The sequence below is a fragment of the Myiozetetes cayanensis genome, unplaced genomic scaffold (genome assembly GCF_022539395.1).
Source record: "Myiozetetes cayanensis isolate MyiCay16 unplaced genomic scaffold, myiCay2020 scf2-11, whole genome shotgun sequence".
Classification (NCBI taxonomy): Eukaryota; Metazoa; Chordata; class Aves; order Passeriformes; family Tyrannidae; genus Myiozetetes; species Myiozetetes cayanensis.
In genome coordinates, this window is record NW_026087411.1 from 78,341,993 (window position 1) to 78,358,440 (window position 16,448).

Genomic DNA, 16,448 nt, shown 5'->3' on the forward strand with positions numbered 1-16,448 from the left:
TTTCTGGGGACTCAGCGTTCATCACAGCTGCGTCTGCTGGGAAGTGTATAAAGACGAGACATGCACTATATTGCAAATTTACCTGAGCTATTAAGTATAAACTTTAAGGAAATCTGAACACTAACCTCAGTCACATTCAGACTGTTAAAGCTACAAAGGCATTTTCACAGACAATGGTCTAGGAGTTACATTAGTTCCCAGGGCTTTCGCAAAGCGTTTTTCTCTCGTTACCTTGGTAACCGCTACCTTGGCACCCCTGTTGATAAGCTGCACCACATTCTCCACTTGGCCTTTGTAGGCGGCTACAAGCAGGCGTTCTGAAAGCACGGCGACCACATCCTGCTGGCTCATGAATTAGGAGAGAAAGGTTTTCAGGTTTCTTCAGTCCAAAAACAAAGGCTTGGGATCAGTTCAAGCAGCAGGCAAACAGGCGAGGAAGGACTCCAGCTCCCTGGGCAGTGACGTTATTGCTATGCCATCCTCTGGACCTATGGATCAGAAAACAACACTGCAGTCAGCAAGCTTTCAGAAACAGAAGTGCTGCAGCAACTCCTCCCTGAGTGTTTGTCTTTGCACTGGTTTGGGCAGGGGTCACAAAAACGCCTTGGAACCTCAAGAAGACATTGCACTTCTGTTACAGTGCAGAGGGGTGTAGACAATAGCACATTTTGAATGTGCCCTCATTTCCCTTGGTTGGGACAGAAATTCTTAAACTTTCTGAGAGCTTAACTCTCTTTAGGCCTAAACTGCATTTGTGTGGCCCCCTTTCATCCTCTCCTTCCCTCCAAGGTTTCCCAGACTTTAATTAGCCAAGGATGGGTTAACTACTGTTGGCCAAGGGAACAAAACAGGTTATAGATACTGGTTGCTGATACAAATATACAAACCTCTGCCCTGGAAGGATAGAGTGCAGTCAGCAATTAAAGGCAGCTGACTGTTCCCTCACAAGTTTAAAATGCTTCATAGCCTCCTCTGAACCATCCCAAGGACACCTTAGGGAGGGATTACAACCTGCAACTGGGAAACAGCCATCTTTGCTGTCAGTGAGAAACTATGTTCCCCCCACAGTGTTGACATCATGCTCCACTGACCACAGAAACAATTCAGATTTAGAACTCATCATGCAAACAGTATGTTCATCTGCCTGGGCTCCACTGACCCGCCCAATGAGCCACCAGAGCTGAAAAGAGATTTCTGACACAATTCCCAGAAAATGGATCTACGGATCACTTTGACACACAGGATCCAGAGCCTGCCCATCTGGGGAAGATACCAGCTTTATTGTGCTTTTCCCACTTTGGTATTTAATTGTTTTGGCAGCCCCTGGTGGTCTAGTGGTAAAGGCGCCGCGCTATCACCGCGGAGACCCGGTTCGATTCCCGGTCAGGGCCACTCCCGGGCAGGTGGGGCTCGTCAGCCCTTAAAGGCAACCCACCTACGTCCTAAGGACCTCGCTGCCACTGTCCAAGCTCGCTTGGCCCCGGCAGATGAACCTTAGGATTAAAGGGTGGGCTCAGTTCCGCGCACACTGTGTCTCACCTAAAAAATCCAATGCGCAGGCTGGAAGGTGTAAAAACCTTCCCCGGATCTTCGCTCGCGAAGACTGGCCATTATTATTATTTAATTGTTTCAGTACAGGGAAAACACGCTATCCAGCATGTATACAGATGATTTGTCTTTGTCTCTCTCTTGAAATATCACTGCACTGCTCCTCAACAGCTACTAGTGCGATACACTCCGCATAGTCTAAGAGTAATAGGTACAGGACTAGATGATCTTAGAGACTGATAGTGGAATACAATGTCTTTCACCCTTATGTTACCCCTCTGAATCCATCCCAAAACAGCAATAACTAAAAGCTATTACTGCTTAATGGCTTTGCTCCCCCCTAAACTGATCTGTTTTTCTCAGTATAGCTGATAGTACAAAGCCCTTCCCACCATAATCCCACCCATCAGAGTACTGACATTTTTGCTAACAGCTTCAGCAGGGAGATCCTCACCAGAACAGCAGAAAGATTTTATTTCCACCCTCACACCATGAAGACACTCCCAGCAATAAGGGCAAAATGCATGGGTGGCTGTGGCACATGAACTCCCTGTCTCCTAAATACTGGAGACGAGACCCTTCAGTGAACATCACTCCAACGTTACAAGCTTGTATTCACCAGTACACCTCTGCAACAAGGAGATGCTGTAGCCCTGTTTAATTGATTGCTTAATAGCATATTGTGAAACTCTGTGTCACCAAAATGGTACCCAAAGTCCCTGGAACCTGATGGATCAGTGATCTACACTAAAAATTTTTGATCATAGAAATTAAACCCATATTGGTTCATTTGTAGTAGTAGATGATACTAGCAGAATTCAATTTTCATTCCTATGGTAATTTATATTAACAAATTTTAAAATGCTTTATGAGCTTTAATTCTTGTAACACTCTTTGAAGTGAATAATATGCTGAAGAATATCACATGCATTTAAGAAAAAGGCCCTTGAAAGCGCAGGACAGTTACTGGTTTCTCTGAGAACAGCAAGTTATGTAAAAGCCAGGAAATAACTCCAGATAAATGACTCTTGATTTCTAAGTATAAGCATTAGGCAATATTATTTCCAGATAGAAGAAGCAGGTTAGTTTTTCCTCACCTTTCTCTTGCTTTCTAACTGCAAATGTGTGTGGAGCAACACGGAAATAGCTACACATTTCTTCAGAGAAACCAGATAAAAACTTTCTGGGCCTCAAAGGCAGTGTAACATGGGACAACACAGGAATGGTGCTGTGCTGTGTCACTGGACTAGTCTTACCCACACCCTCAACAGACACCCTCAATGGACACAGTTTGGACGTCCTGGTAACATAGAAAGTATGAAAGACAGAGATGGAAAATCCCCTATGTGCTTCACTAGGACTGCTGATATCATTCTCTGCTCCTCTGGCACAGTGCTGTGCACTGTATAGTACAAATCATGTAAAAAAAGCCAAGAAATACAGATGGCCAACACTTAGTAATTTGATCTATGAAAAACAACACAAGTTTCAATCTCACCTCCTTAAGTACTTAATTTCCAGTGACTTATGCTACTGAAGCAAGATGAACACTCCCCCTTCCTCGATGTCCCTCACCACGTGATTCCGGCCCCCCTGCTCCCAACACGTCCCTGACCCTCCCATCACATCCAGAGTTGCACCTCCATAACCCAGGAGCACACCCTACTCCTTCCCTCCATGACTGGCACACAGTCCAGGGCACGCCTTCCAGCAACGATCTTTCTCCGTGAGTTTTTCAGGCAGTGAGATGGTGTGTTTCTGTGCCAGCCCCTGCCTGTGCAGTGGTGGTTTCCAAGTGAACTGTACCATCGATTGTTGGTCCCCAACCTTACCCATAAAGCTGTCTGCCTACACTTTGGATGGAGTCATGCACAGTACAGTTACGACTCTGTGAATCTTAAAACATTTGTGGTCAGATTCTGCTTGGTTTTCTTACCCTTTAAATTAAAAATAATAATAATAAAAAAGGGCAGTAACATCACTGTCACTGAGAGATTTCCATATTCACTGCAAAAATCTCAATGGAAACATTTTCCTGACACACTGACATTTCTGAGCAAATTTGCAGAAACTCTGTATGTTCACCACAACACACTAACACCTGAACTGACACACAACGCTGGACAGTTAGGGCTGCCAAGGAAAAGCCTGGATAACAGGTACATACCTGTGCAAGGTAAATGCTGGAAATTGTACTCCCTAGTTTGATTGTGCTCCTTTTCTCTCGCTGTCTTGCGATTACTGCAGCACATTCCCCCCTGGAGACCACGAGCCTCCTCAGCCTGCCATGCCCTGCCATGCTGGAGTGACGGACTGTGACAGCCTTGCTGTTATCACGTAGTTTATCTTCTTCCCTTCTCCACCACTTGCATCATACATAAAAGCAAAGCATGGTGTTGATTCAGGTATCAGTCTTTTACAGATATCTCCCACTTCATCCAAGTTTCCAGCAGTTGTCAGTTCCTGTTCCCAGAGGGCAGTCACTGCACAAGCCTGGCTCCTGCTCCCACAACAGGTCTCATTCCCTACGACATCTGCTTTACATCTCCTCCGCTGGGATTATTTGCAATTCATAAAAGTGCATCCGATTAGGGATAGGAAGCCCAGACAACTGAAAGACCAACTTTCCTTTTCTCCTGAGCTGGTAGAAAAAGATGGGTGACCAGGGTGAGCGGGAACAACCTTCTTATTCCTCTCCCAAGGGACCCTTCCCTGGCACAGTGGCTACACTGGCAGTGGCATTGCTCCCCACCAGCTTTAACCCTCTACATGCCTCAGACACACAGTGTCTTTCCTTGACAACGTCTGCAGCAGGAAGAAGGTACCAGATGCCCAAGGACCACAGTTAGAAGCCTGACTGCTCCTTTCACACCCAGATGGTGCAAAATTAACCCGACAACATGATTACAGGCACTGCATCACATCCCTGCTGCCAGCACCTGCTGCCCAGAACTAAATCCCTCATTATCACCCCCCAGATCCAGAAGCTCAGGGAAGACACAAAGCATGGGAATATTCAAACCTTCTGCCTTCAAAACAGTAACAAAAATTATTTTAAAAACATTTAATGCATTTTTAAATAAGAAACAGCCATCTCTGTGCTTCTTTGTTTAAGATCAAATTACTTACCTGGGGCAGGCTGGGAAAGCAATACCTACTTCCCCAAGCCTCTCCAGGGAAACTGGCCAGATGTGCTGCCCACAGGTTCAGTTGCTCCACTGCAGGGCAATCCCTTCCAAGGATAACCTGCTCACCCCTGAGGATAATGTGTTCACCCCATCAGTGGAGTGTGGAAAAGGACAGGTTGACTGTGGATTAGTATTCCCGATTGGCAGCAGCGAGGCACTGTCCCCCGGCGCTGAGGTCCAGCTGCATCCCCACAGATTATGCCCTTGGCTCAGTGAGTCACACTGCCCTACAGATGCTCTAGGAGATGTTTGTCTGGGATGGCACAGCACGGTGCGGGTGGGCAGCCGGCTGCTCGGTGGCAGGGCTTTAAAGCTCACAGTTCCGTCCTCTCTCCCGTGCAACTGGCAGAGAGGGCAAAAAATACTCTACGCACCTTCCCCCTCCCCAGCTCCCTCCCCTCCAAACTGCTGCCAGGCTGCTTCAGTGGCCGTATCACCTACACGTCAGTAACAAAAAAAACCACAGGAATAATGATTTTCAAAAGTCAAAGGACAGTCCAGGACACATCACACATCACAGGTACTGAAAGGCTAGGCAATACACTCTCCTAAATTCATGGAAATGGTTAAAAACACCAGCTTCCTCTCTGAGGGAAGAGAAAAAAAGCCAAAATTATGAAAGATTTAAGAGCTATGAGCTAATCAATTTTATGAAGTCCCCTGCGCTAAATGGAAAAGATGCAATGCCAGAGCACAGGTCACTCTCAGTACAATCACCAAGTTAAATTAGTACTGGAAAAAAAGAATGCTTACATAGCTAACAAAAAGTTTCTGTGTGCACAAAGGTACAGGATGAAAGGGGAAAACAAAGAAAAAGAGACTGCAGTTTTCTGCAAGGGACCCCAAATTCTCTTTTCTAGTTTATCACCAGAAATTGCACAGAATAGATTCATAGAATCATAAAATAATAGAATATCCTGAGTTGGAAGGGATCCACAAGGATCATTGAGTCCAACTCCTGGCCCTTCAAAGGACAGTCGCTAAAATCACACAATGTATCTCATAATATTATCCAAATGCTTCTTCAATTCTGGCAGGCTTGGTGCTGTGACCACTTCCCTTGGGAGCATGTAGTCCAAGAAAAACTCTCAGCACCTGGTAGCTTCATTTTATGCAACATAAGCAATAGAATAAAACAAATTATTTTAGAATACCCCAGTATTAAGATGTGGAGACAGATCATTTTGTTATGGGAGGGTACACAGTAGCTACTACTTTATAATAATAAAACAGCCTTTCTAAGAAAACTTCCTATGTCTAAATACTGCCCCTCTGTTCTTTGCTCAGCTCTCAGAGAAAAATGGGTTTCTTTTTTTATTAGTACATAACAGGATAATAAAATCTACGAAATGCTCTTTTTCTTCCTCTTGGCAAAGCAGTTTATCATATATAAAATATGACGTAAACACATAAATTGTGTTCACTTTAGAATAGCAGCATTTTTCAGCAGAGTGGATTATTGCATTAGAAAGAGTGAGCTTCCTGGAACTCATTTATCATTTACTGCAGGATATATCTGCCATTTCTCTGAACTGATTTTAAGAGGGTTTGTCCAAGACCTGCAGCATTGCTTCCCTTTCAGTGATTTTTTTCCCTAGTTCCAACACGGATCCAATATAAACTACTAAGGAAAAAGATCTAAGTATTTTGCTAAAGAGAGGACACTGCCTCTCACCCTTTCCTGCCCCAAAAGACAGTTAAAAACCAGTCAAAGGTGTCATTGTGAAAACCACATCAGCAGCAGCTATATCTGGAAAACAGCAAAGCCCCCCACCAGGTCAAGAACAATATGCTTTTTATTATACTCTTCTTTACAATATCATCAATACTATTTTTGGAGTTAGGTTTTATGCCAATCAACAGTTTGAACTTGACACCATAGACATTTGGTAGATTATACGTTGGTCTTTGGTTTTTTGATTTTTTTATTGTTTTCATTGCATATTTTATTGTGGCAAGTAAAACTATTCAGTTTTCATATGGACAGTTGCATGATTCATCACCCTAAGTATCACCACTGTCTGGGACATCTGAAAACATTTTCTGGGCCTTTTTTTTTTTTTTTCTTCACTTGTTGCTATTAATTACTTCAACAATGACTATTTAGTAGCCTCCCAGGGAGCATCTGCATAACAGTTGCTCATCACGCTTCCCCCCACAACCAGACCAGACTGATTGATGTCACTGCTCCACTGCAGGTGGCCGCCTGCAGACGGACCAACAGCCAACCCCACTTGGCGACGAACATGGGGAGACAGCGACCGCAGCTTCCCCAACTGCTCTGTCGACTGCATCTCCGTCCCCTGACCTCCACTGTCGGCTCCACCGAATATAAATCCTCAGCTGCCTGGCAGCCCTTGGGAGATGCCTTGTTATCACCTAAACCAACCTCCAGAGTTGCACCTGCCAAGGAGAACGCTCCTCCAGACACGTGGAGACCAACAATGACGATCAGAGGCAGTTTCAAGTCATTGATTAGACATCACTAATCTTGAACAAAGAAAACTGTTTTACTTCCCCTCGTATTTATCTCTTTGCCATGTAGCCCTGACCACCTTTATCCAACACACAGGTTATATACTTACCACTTTCCATATAACGTGATTTGGGGGGTGGGGGGGAGTTCCTTTGGTTTATCTCGTTGAAGTTTCACAGCTTTATTACTCTCCCTGCCCTCCCTTTCAACACCTGCATACACACACATGTCAAAACCATTCAGTATAAGTGAGCTCAACTCTCAGCAAACCCTGCTAGTTGAGCGCTATTTACATGACAAAGCAATGTCTATTGTCTGACAGGGGACAGTGCCTGTGTGCAAACAGGCACATGCATGAGATATCCCACTGCCATTTGCATAAAACCAGTTAGGAGATCTTTCCAGCTGACTGCTGTTAAACAGAAGTGCTGGAGCCCAACCTTGGGAACGAAGCAGACACACGGCTGTGCTCATGGGAGAGTGGAGGTTTATGTCATGCTCGCACACAGTGGGGCTTCCGGATGGGAGAACTGTTCCTCACCATCTTCTGTGCAGGAGCCACCTGCCAATCAATTAAAATGCCAAGCTGACTGCAGCACCTCACTGGGACCAGGAAGTGCCATAATCCTTTCCACAACCAACTCCCTTTGCTTCTCCACTGCTCTTCCCTCCTTTCCCAAGGTATGTCCTTCATTTTCAGGGTTCAAATTACCTAGAGCACAGACAGAATCTGTCATTCAGTTTGGGGATGCCACTGGTCCCATGTCAGAGTGATGGTGCAGAGGTCTCCTCCCCCTCATGTAGGAGCTGAACTCTCTTTACTGCTAGCACAAGCAACCCCACAATCTCCCAGTCAGCACATAATAGTAATTCAGGTTAACAGTGCAAAAGCCACACTATTAAATTTAATTAAAAAAATTAATTCCTACATTTATAGATTTTTTTCCAAGGCCAAAAAACACCACTATGATAATCTAATGCCAACCAACACCAAGGCAAAAATGTCTATTTGAGCTAGATCTTATCTTTTATAAACTTTATTAAAGATGTGCAACCAGGCAGTTATCTGGAAATGCTCTGGCTGACAAAGCAGGGAAGAAAACACATTTACCAGCTTTTGAAATGTTTTCCAGCTGGCAAAAGTGCATTGGAGATGTTCTTCCTCTTCAAGAAAAACACGACTTAGGAGCTGCCAGCAGTGATGACACAGTCCCTCCTGTCCCATCACAGCTGATGTCTTGGGAGAGCACTTGGAGATGCAGTGAGGTAGCTGGACCAGTGCCACCCAGTGCAGCACCAAATCACAGACATGACACAAGTACCCGAGATGTTAGGGTATTATCACAGTATTCCTCAATACTGCCAGGCATCTGGCCTGACAGCAAGAGTCTGGCAGGTGGAGTGTCAATTAAAACCTTAATGACGGTCAAGCTGAAAGTCAGTGGAAGAAATCCTAGGGATGGAGTCGCCAGCGTGGGAGAGAGATGTATTCAGAGCAGCATGGGTGGAAATGCTGAGTATGTCCACTCTAATCCATGGAAAGGTATGTGCCTCTGTTATGGTACATACTGTTACCATCAAAAGAACATGATTTTTCCAGTTACATCCCATCACAGGGTACTGCAACAGCAAGAGGAAGAACAAATATCCAGGGATCTGGCACACCTTGGAAAATAGGCAAGTGAGAGAAACTGCATGCAGCAGGGAAGCAAACATGGTGGTCACATTCTGATGCACAGTATCACCCCACTAGTCAGCACAGTTGGGGCAGTAATTCCCATTTCCTAATCCCACGTGCTGATCCCCCAGCACTGCTGTTGAGAAGCTGGCTGTAACTCTCAAGACAAAAATATTATTGATGGACTAAAACTAGCTGCACCTGATTCATACAGGGAACTACTTTAGGAAAGGTCCCAAAGCTGCTGAATCTGCCAGAGGGCTCTCTCTGACCTCAGCAGACTTTGGAAGAGCCCTAAAAACGGTCTCCAAATATTGGGAAGCAACTTTAAAGCATCTCTCGGGAGATCTTAGTAAGGAGAGAGCCTAGCCTTAGTGACTACAAAGTCTGTTGAAAAAGTGTGGGTTATACTATCCTATCCATGGGTTTAGGTCAAAGACAGCAAAGACTGTTTGCTTGATACATTTATTTGCAAGTTGCAAAAAATCAATCACTATGGGATACATATATTTCCTCAAAGAGGATCATAAATCAATTCAAAAACTTTCTGCAGATGTCTTGATTTCTCATCCAGTTGCTCCACCTGAGAAGGCCAAGTTTACTGTGTCAAACTGTTGGCCGCTAGCTTGAACGGGTAGATAATTATTAGTATCTTTTAAAAATACCGTGACCACCACCTCCTGAATCTCTAGGTCCGTCTAATAGCAGAATTTCAGTATTACACATAGGACTTTTACCACCAAAACACATTTTAAAACAACAGCTTTAACTGCACAATTAATTCTTCATGTAAAACACTGACGCCAGTGAGTACTGTGTTATTCGTGTTGCAGTAAATATGTTGAGATGTGGGCCCAAGAGATGAGGGTGCTTTTGTAGATGAAAAGCTGGACATGAGTCAACAGTGTGTGTTTGCAGCATCCTGGGCTGCATCCAAAGAGGGGTGTGTGACCAGCCAGTCAAGAGAGGTGATTGTCCCCCTCTACTCTGCTCTTGTGAGACCCAACCTGAAGTACTACAAAGGTCTGGGGTCCTCAGCACAAGAAATATGTGGACCTGTTAGAGTGGGTCCAGAGGAGGGCCACAAAGATGATCACAGGGCTGGAGCACTTCTCTTGTGAAGACAGGCTTGAGAAAGTTGAGGTTGTTCAGCCTAGAGAAGAGAAAGCTCAAGAAAAACCTTATAGAAGCCTTCCAGTACCTAAAGGGGGCTTATATAAAAGAGGGAGAGTGATTTATTGCATGGACAGATAAGTGACAGCACAAGGGGGAACAGTTTTAATCTGAAAGAGGGAAGACTTAGATTAGATGTTAGGAAGAAATTCTTTACTGAAAGAGGGGTGAGGCACTGGAACAGGTTGCCCAGAGAAGTTGTGGATGCCCCATCCCTGATTCAAGGTAAGGTTGGATAGGGCTTTGAGCAACCTGGTCTAGTGGGTGACATCCCTGCACATGGTGGGGATGTTGAAACTAGATGATCTTTAAGGTCCTTTCCAACCCAAGCCATTCTGTGTATCTGTGAATAGATCTAACGTATTTGCTCTGCTTCACTGATAATCAGTGTAACTAGGGCCATTACAAATCTATGAATCCAATGCCCTGACTCCCATCCCTTCATGGCCCTTCACTGGAAAATTTATTAAGCTATAGTCACCTGAAGCCACTGAAATGAACCACATGTTTAAAACTGCACACGTGCTCATTGGGTGAAGGTTAACACGACATTACTTCTTCATTCAGAGAACAGGAAAGTCTGTAAAACACCAGAGTATGTTCTACTCACAGAACAGTTTGCACAGCAAACAAACTACTTCACTACACTTGCAATCTAAGTGGTTATTCTTGGAATGAAATTAGGAAACCTAGAGATTTCCATCAGTGGGACTCAAACAGCAGGACAGCATCCCTGGTGCAAACACACTCCTGCAGTACAGCACCAACCTGGAGAATGCTCATGCTTTTTCCTCAGCACTACTGACATTCTTGTCTGCTCTCTCTCGTTAGCTTCTTTGGTGTCATTTGCTTCTTTTCACATGCAGAGAGCTCCAAACTCAATATTCAGACCATGTCCACCACCCACGTGGCCAGTCCATGCTTAGCCCTGTGTGCTGCATGTTTGGATCACTCTCATATCTTCCACCCTGCATCTCTTCTACGCATGAAGATTTTCCAAATAAATGTAAGAAACAATGAGGTTGATTCCAGCTTCATTCCAGCTTCAGTGAAATTTCAAAACAACTTCACAAAAGGATCAAAAGCCAAAACAGGGATTCCTCTGTCAATCACAGTTGTATTTTCATAAATTCTTATTTTAGATCTTGTATGGCACAGTCTACACATTTCAGCCACAGAGATACTATTTTTTTACCACAGAGCTACTATTCATGGTAACAGTTCAAAAATCATCACTTCCATTCTATCACATGATTTTCCTTTCCAGACAGTCTCTGACAACTGAAGTCAAATCTCAGGTTCATGAGAGCAAAACTAAAAACCAAACTGACTGCAAGAAGCAATTGCCTGTGCTCTGTCTGTTCTGACCACTTACAACTGAATGCAAATCTTCAGGACTCTCCAAATCTCAAGGGCTCTCTGGACAGCACCGGGACAGCACACATAAAGAAAAAGGTCCACTGGGCAGTGCAGACACCTACCACAGACTTACTTATCTGGGCTCCCTTTACGGTGAACAAAAGACATAGTCTATGCCATCCTAAAGTACATTTCAACTGTCAGATAAACAACACTAAAATTACTTACCTTATTAATCATCATCTCGGACATGCACTATAAACATCCAAAGATAGATTAAATGAATCTTATCCAAGGTATCCATGAGAAACACTCCACTTTCTGCAATTTGCCTGAGGACTTTTATCTGCCTGACTTCACCATGACATTTCTTGTCACTTTGATTTATTCGGAATTAAACCACACTGACTGGAAAACAAATGCAAAAATCAACTGATACGGAAAGTATCAACATATCTCAGTAATGACTTGTCTTCTGCATGGACTTCAGAAATCGCACCATACTCTCAGGTTTAATTTTCTAAGCCCTAAGCTGCTTCTGGTGATGATCCCAAAAGACTGGCTCATCCTCTAGCATTGAGAAAGAATTTATTTCCCAGAAACAATGAAACACTTCAGTGCATGCAAAGCCCCTCCTTGTGCAGAGGATGGGATTTCCTAAGGGGACAGTCTCTGACTTTGTCTTGAAAACATCATCACAAACCTTATTCCAGCAGGTGCACAGCGCAGTACTGTAACATGCTTACACAACCAGGGCAGGAATACTTTATATGACATCAAATACATAACTTATTCAAATAATGCACTAAAACTGTGCTTTGCAGTGGATTTCCGAACACAGACATTCACTATTCAAAAGTAAAAGACAACTGAAAATAACTGAGAAAACAGCAAGCATTCTGAAGATGCTCTTGGTCTCCCTCTGCTATTAGAAACTAGTGTTATCCACCTGTTTCCTGAAGAAGGCAAACCAGTGCACTGCCCTTCTAATTCCTACATGACTCCCCTGTTTGAGCAGGTGTACATGGTTTACGAAACAGGATATCTCCCTTCCTGATATAGCTGTCCAGGTATTTTCCCAGGCAACCTTCATATCAGCCACAGGAGCTGGTCCCTCCAGGTGATCTTTTCCCTTCCTTCTTAGAAGCCAGCCTCTTGCTTAGGAAAATCCCATTTCAATGGGTTGTTTTACATTCCTTGAGCCACTGGTCCTTAGAAGGTGTACATGGACAGCAGAGGAGGCAAGGAAGTATGTACAACAAAGGACAGAGCAGTGTGACCATAACCCAGTGCCACAGGTGAAACTTCAAGTTCCTCACAATCCCTAGTTACCCAGGAACTGGAATGCGTTTCTACATGCAAATCTGCATGGCATTATTTTTATACACTTTAGAACAAAAAATTTTAAAAGGTCATTTGTTTTTCACTCACTCTTAAGGATCTACCATTCAGTTTTTTCTGATGAACATTTCACAGCTGTGTCTTGCAAGGCAACCTCTGGTGAAGGACAAGAGGGATTCCAGCTTCAGTCTTTTCCAGTGCTGACAGCAACGGTGAGTCTCTGTACCATGGTATGGTACACTGCTCCTGGGTGAGGAGAAACAAATCATAAATAGGGCATCAAAGCAGAAATACAGAAATTTAATACCAATGCTTTCTGCAGCATTCAGCTGTCTGCAAACACCTGGGCAAACCCAGACATTTCCTCCTGAGGTTTACACACCCACTTCCCACTATAAACAAAACAAGTTCCAACCATGGCTCTCCAGTTTGATTCCCACTAACTGATCTCTGAAAATAAAATTGTTCACTTCCCACTGCTTTGTAAGAACAAGGAAAATGTGACAGAGACCTTCGTATCTTCCCAAAAATCACGTGACTAATCAATAAAATCAGGAAAAGGACAAGTTCACAACAGTGTTCATAATTGATGGAAGTCACTTGGCCTGCATGAACTTTTGAGAGCTGAAAACTGCTAAGGATAAATAATCTCTCTTGATCTCTGAAGCAGAAATGATTGCTGAAATGCCAGTTCAGTGACTTCAATTAGAAAATGCTGTTGGAAGACCTTACTATCCCTCTTTCTTACTAATTAAAATTTCCACATAATTTAGCTGCTTTTCCTATCCTTTTTCCTAATGCATTCAGATCAGCAGATGTGTTTATGTACAAAAAACTACCTGATAATACATGAAGGCACTGGATAACTAAACACTAGTTATGTTTGTGAATTGACCTTTTGGTACTGTTTTGCTGACAATGTCATTGTCTTGCAAATACACCTGTTTCATTTTAATTAGAAATAACAATTGAAATATAAAACCCAAATAAATAAACTGTATCTAAATTACAAGTAGACTATTAATATCCATGATGAAGAGGATGTGCAAAAAACCATAGCCTAAAGTTAGAATCACAGAAATGGAAATTGAAGAGAGAACTTCAGAGTTCATTTAATCCCTTCTTACAGCTTGGATGAACCTATACACTACTTTTATTTAGGAATAAACGGTCTCCTCTGAAAACAGGTTCCCAGTGTCTCAGAGGTGGTAGAAGTTCCACAGATTATGTGCTGTTACAATTGCACATAGGAAATGGAAAAATAAAAGGTTCTCTTTTTTTTAAAAAAAAACAAAACCACAACCCACAACAACAAAAAAAAACCAACAAGCAAACAAACAAAAAACCAAACACACAAGCAAACCAGAAACGTAAGTGCTGTAAACCTGATTAAGCCTAATTCAAGTTAATTTTGATGAGTTGTTCACCTCACCAGGTTCAGTAGCAACACAGCTAGTGAGATTTCACTTGGGTGCCTTATTTTTTATCTATATTCTTTGAAAACTGTATAGACATATAGACATACACAGACATAACTCTACCTCTACACAAACAGTTTACCTGGCAAATAATACCTAGAATGCAGACTACAATGTATGAAATTTGCAGAACATGCTGCTAATTTACACATTATTTACTAAAGGCTATTCATATTCTGAAACTTGGATAAAAGAAAAGGGTCCAAAAGGTGAAAAAGATCCCTATCCCATACTTGTGAGAAAAATCAGGAGGCAGCAACTGGACAGACTGGCAGACAATGTAGGAGGGATCCAGCAGCAAAGCTGTGAACAGTTTAAGAGCCTAGGAATGCTAGCAGCCTCTTGGTTGCCTTTTGGGTTTTTTGCAAGCATCACAGTAAAGTAAGAGGGAGGTGCTGAGTGAGGCTTCCCAGTCAGCACCATGAATGTTTTCAGATCATTCTCCCTGGGCACAAGCATTTGTTTCAAAACAGGCTAAGGAGTGAACTGAAGGCAACATTCTGGATCAGAAAGGGATGCAGTCAAGATCTTAACAGTGAACAGAAGATGAAAAATCACCACAGGCTTCCCCAGAGCAGCAGCAGCAGGGAAAAACTCTCACTTTACCAACATCACCAAAGCATGCTTCCTTTACAGATGCAGAAATTATAAGACATAAATTCTGGACACATTTTGAACAGTACAGAAGTATACAAAAGAGATGAATGCAGAAGAATTTGACAAGTTTTAAGTACAGTGTAGTCACAATCACCTAGGGAAACCCTGAATACCCTTTCAGTACCTAAAGGAGGCCTACAAGAAGGCTGGAGAGGGCCTTTCTACAAGGCCATGTAGTGATAGGACAAGGGGAAAAGGCTTCAATGTGAAAGAGGGCAGGTTTAGGTTAGGTATTAGGAAGAAATTCTTATTATGAGGGTGGTGAGGCACTGGAACATGTTGCCCAGAGAAGCTGTGGATGCCCCATCCCTGGCAGTGTTCAAAGCCATGGGAGAGGAGTTGGGCTGCATGATATTTAAGGTCCCTTCCAACCCAAACCATTCTATAATTCTATGATTCTATGAATTAAAGAGCTTTTTAAGAGAAATCTGAGTGGCAAGAAAGGTGATGGTGTTGTCCAAATGATCAAAAATATGTAACTGAGAAAAAAAATTGGAGGTTATGGGATAAAAAAATGTCAGCTAACATTTCCATGGCAGAAAGGGATTTCTGGTCCACAGCACCAAAGTCTTCAGCATAGACACAGGAGTTGAGCTGATATTTATCTAAAGATAAACTCATCCAGAAGGCACAGAAAACAAAGATGAATTACCAAGGGCACAACCTCAGAGAACAACTACCAGAAAGATGGTCAGGGGAAGATCCTCCAGGCAAACTGGTGAAGAGGACATGATCAGAGAACAGAAGAATGGGTAGGATTTCAAGAACAACACTGGGGACTGCAGACAGATGACAGGTGATGTGAGGCTGAGGAGGCAGTGCATATTGTAACCTTTGGATAAGGAAGAGGTCAGTAAAGATGCTGCCCAGAATCAAATGTGCAAAGCTGGGCTGGAAAAGGCACTCCACCAACAACTACTGACAGCATGTTGAGCAATGAGGGGAAGAAGAGAATTGCAGAAGGTATCTAGAAGTGTAAATGTAACTGGCGATGGCCTGGACCTTTATCCAAGCTGGAAGAGGTTCCAATGAGCTTATGTTGTAAGCAAAACCAGAGGAACAGAGGTGAGGGTGGACGCTAACAGAAAAGGTGAAAAAACAGTGAAATGGAACATGATCAGCAGGGCAAGTAGAGCGATTAGCAAAAGAGAGCAGGTGAAGAACTTCTGCCTTTACTGAAGAGTGAAAGGTTTGAAAGGTGAAGAGAGAGCAAGCAATGAGAAAGCTTCTTTTATCAGTATTCTCTTCAAAACAGCTGCTCAGTTCCTACACAGAGAGAAAAAAGGGAACCTCCCAAGGACAAGCCCACACTCTCAAAAGCCTCACTGGGGCAGCAGAGTAAATATTTATAAGAAATTATAAACTGTCACATTTGCTTAGTGCACATGATTTCAGAAACACACAGGTATTTCCCAAAATGCACTCCAGTCCATATAGGAGGAGGTATTTCTAATTTTCTTTAAGTGGGAAAAGAAGGTTTATATACTCCTGTCTTTGTTAAGGAACTTTATTAACACTTCTATTTCCTCCACCCCCCATTTTTGATGTAT

At 43.1% G+C, this 16,448-nt stretch overlaps 1 protein-coding gene across 6 annotated transcripts in view; it reads right to left on the bottom strand.

The window, feature by feature from the left end:
- The window catches only part of ANKRD6 (ankyrin repeat domain 6), a 97,655-nt gene that overhangs the window by 33,974 nt on the left and 47,233 nt on the right, over positions 1 to 16,448 (bottom strand). For 3 of the 6 annotated variants that reach the window (XM_050316782.1, XM_050316781.1, XM_050316780.1), the window contains exons 3-4: positions 12,854 to 13,009; positions 232 to 488 (exon numbers count right to left, since the gene is read on the bottom strand). In XM_050316782.1, coding sequence (XP_050172739.1) covers positions 232 to 351 — 120 coding nt within the window. In that variant the 5' untranslated portion in view covers positions 352 to 488; positions 12,854 to 13,009. Of the gene's footprint in view, positions 1 to 231; positions 489 to 12,853; positions 13,010 to 16,448 lie in introns of those variants that run through there. The other 3 variants (XM_050316784.1, XM_050316779.1, XM_050316783.1) reach the window with 2 other exon arrangements.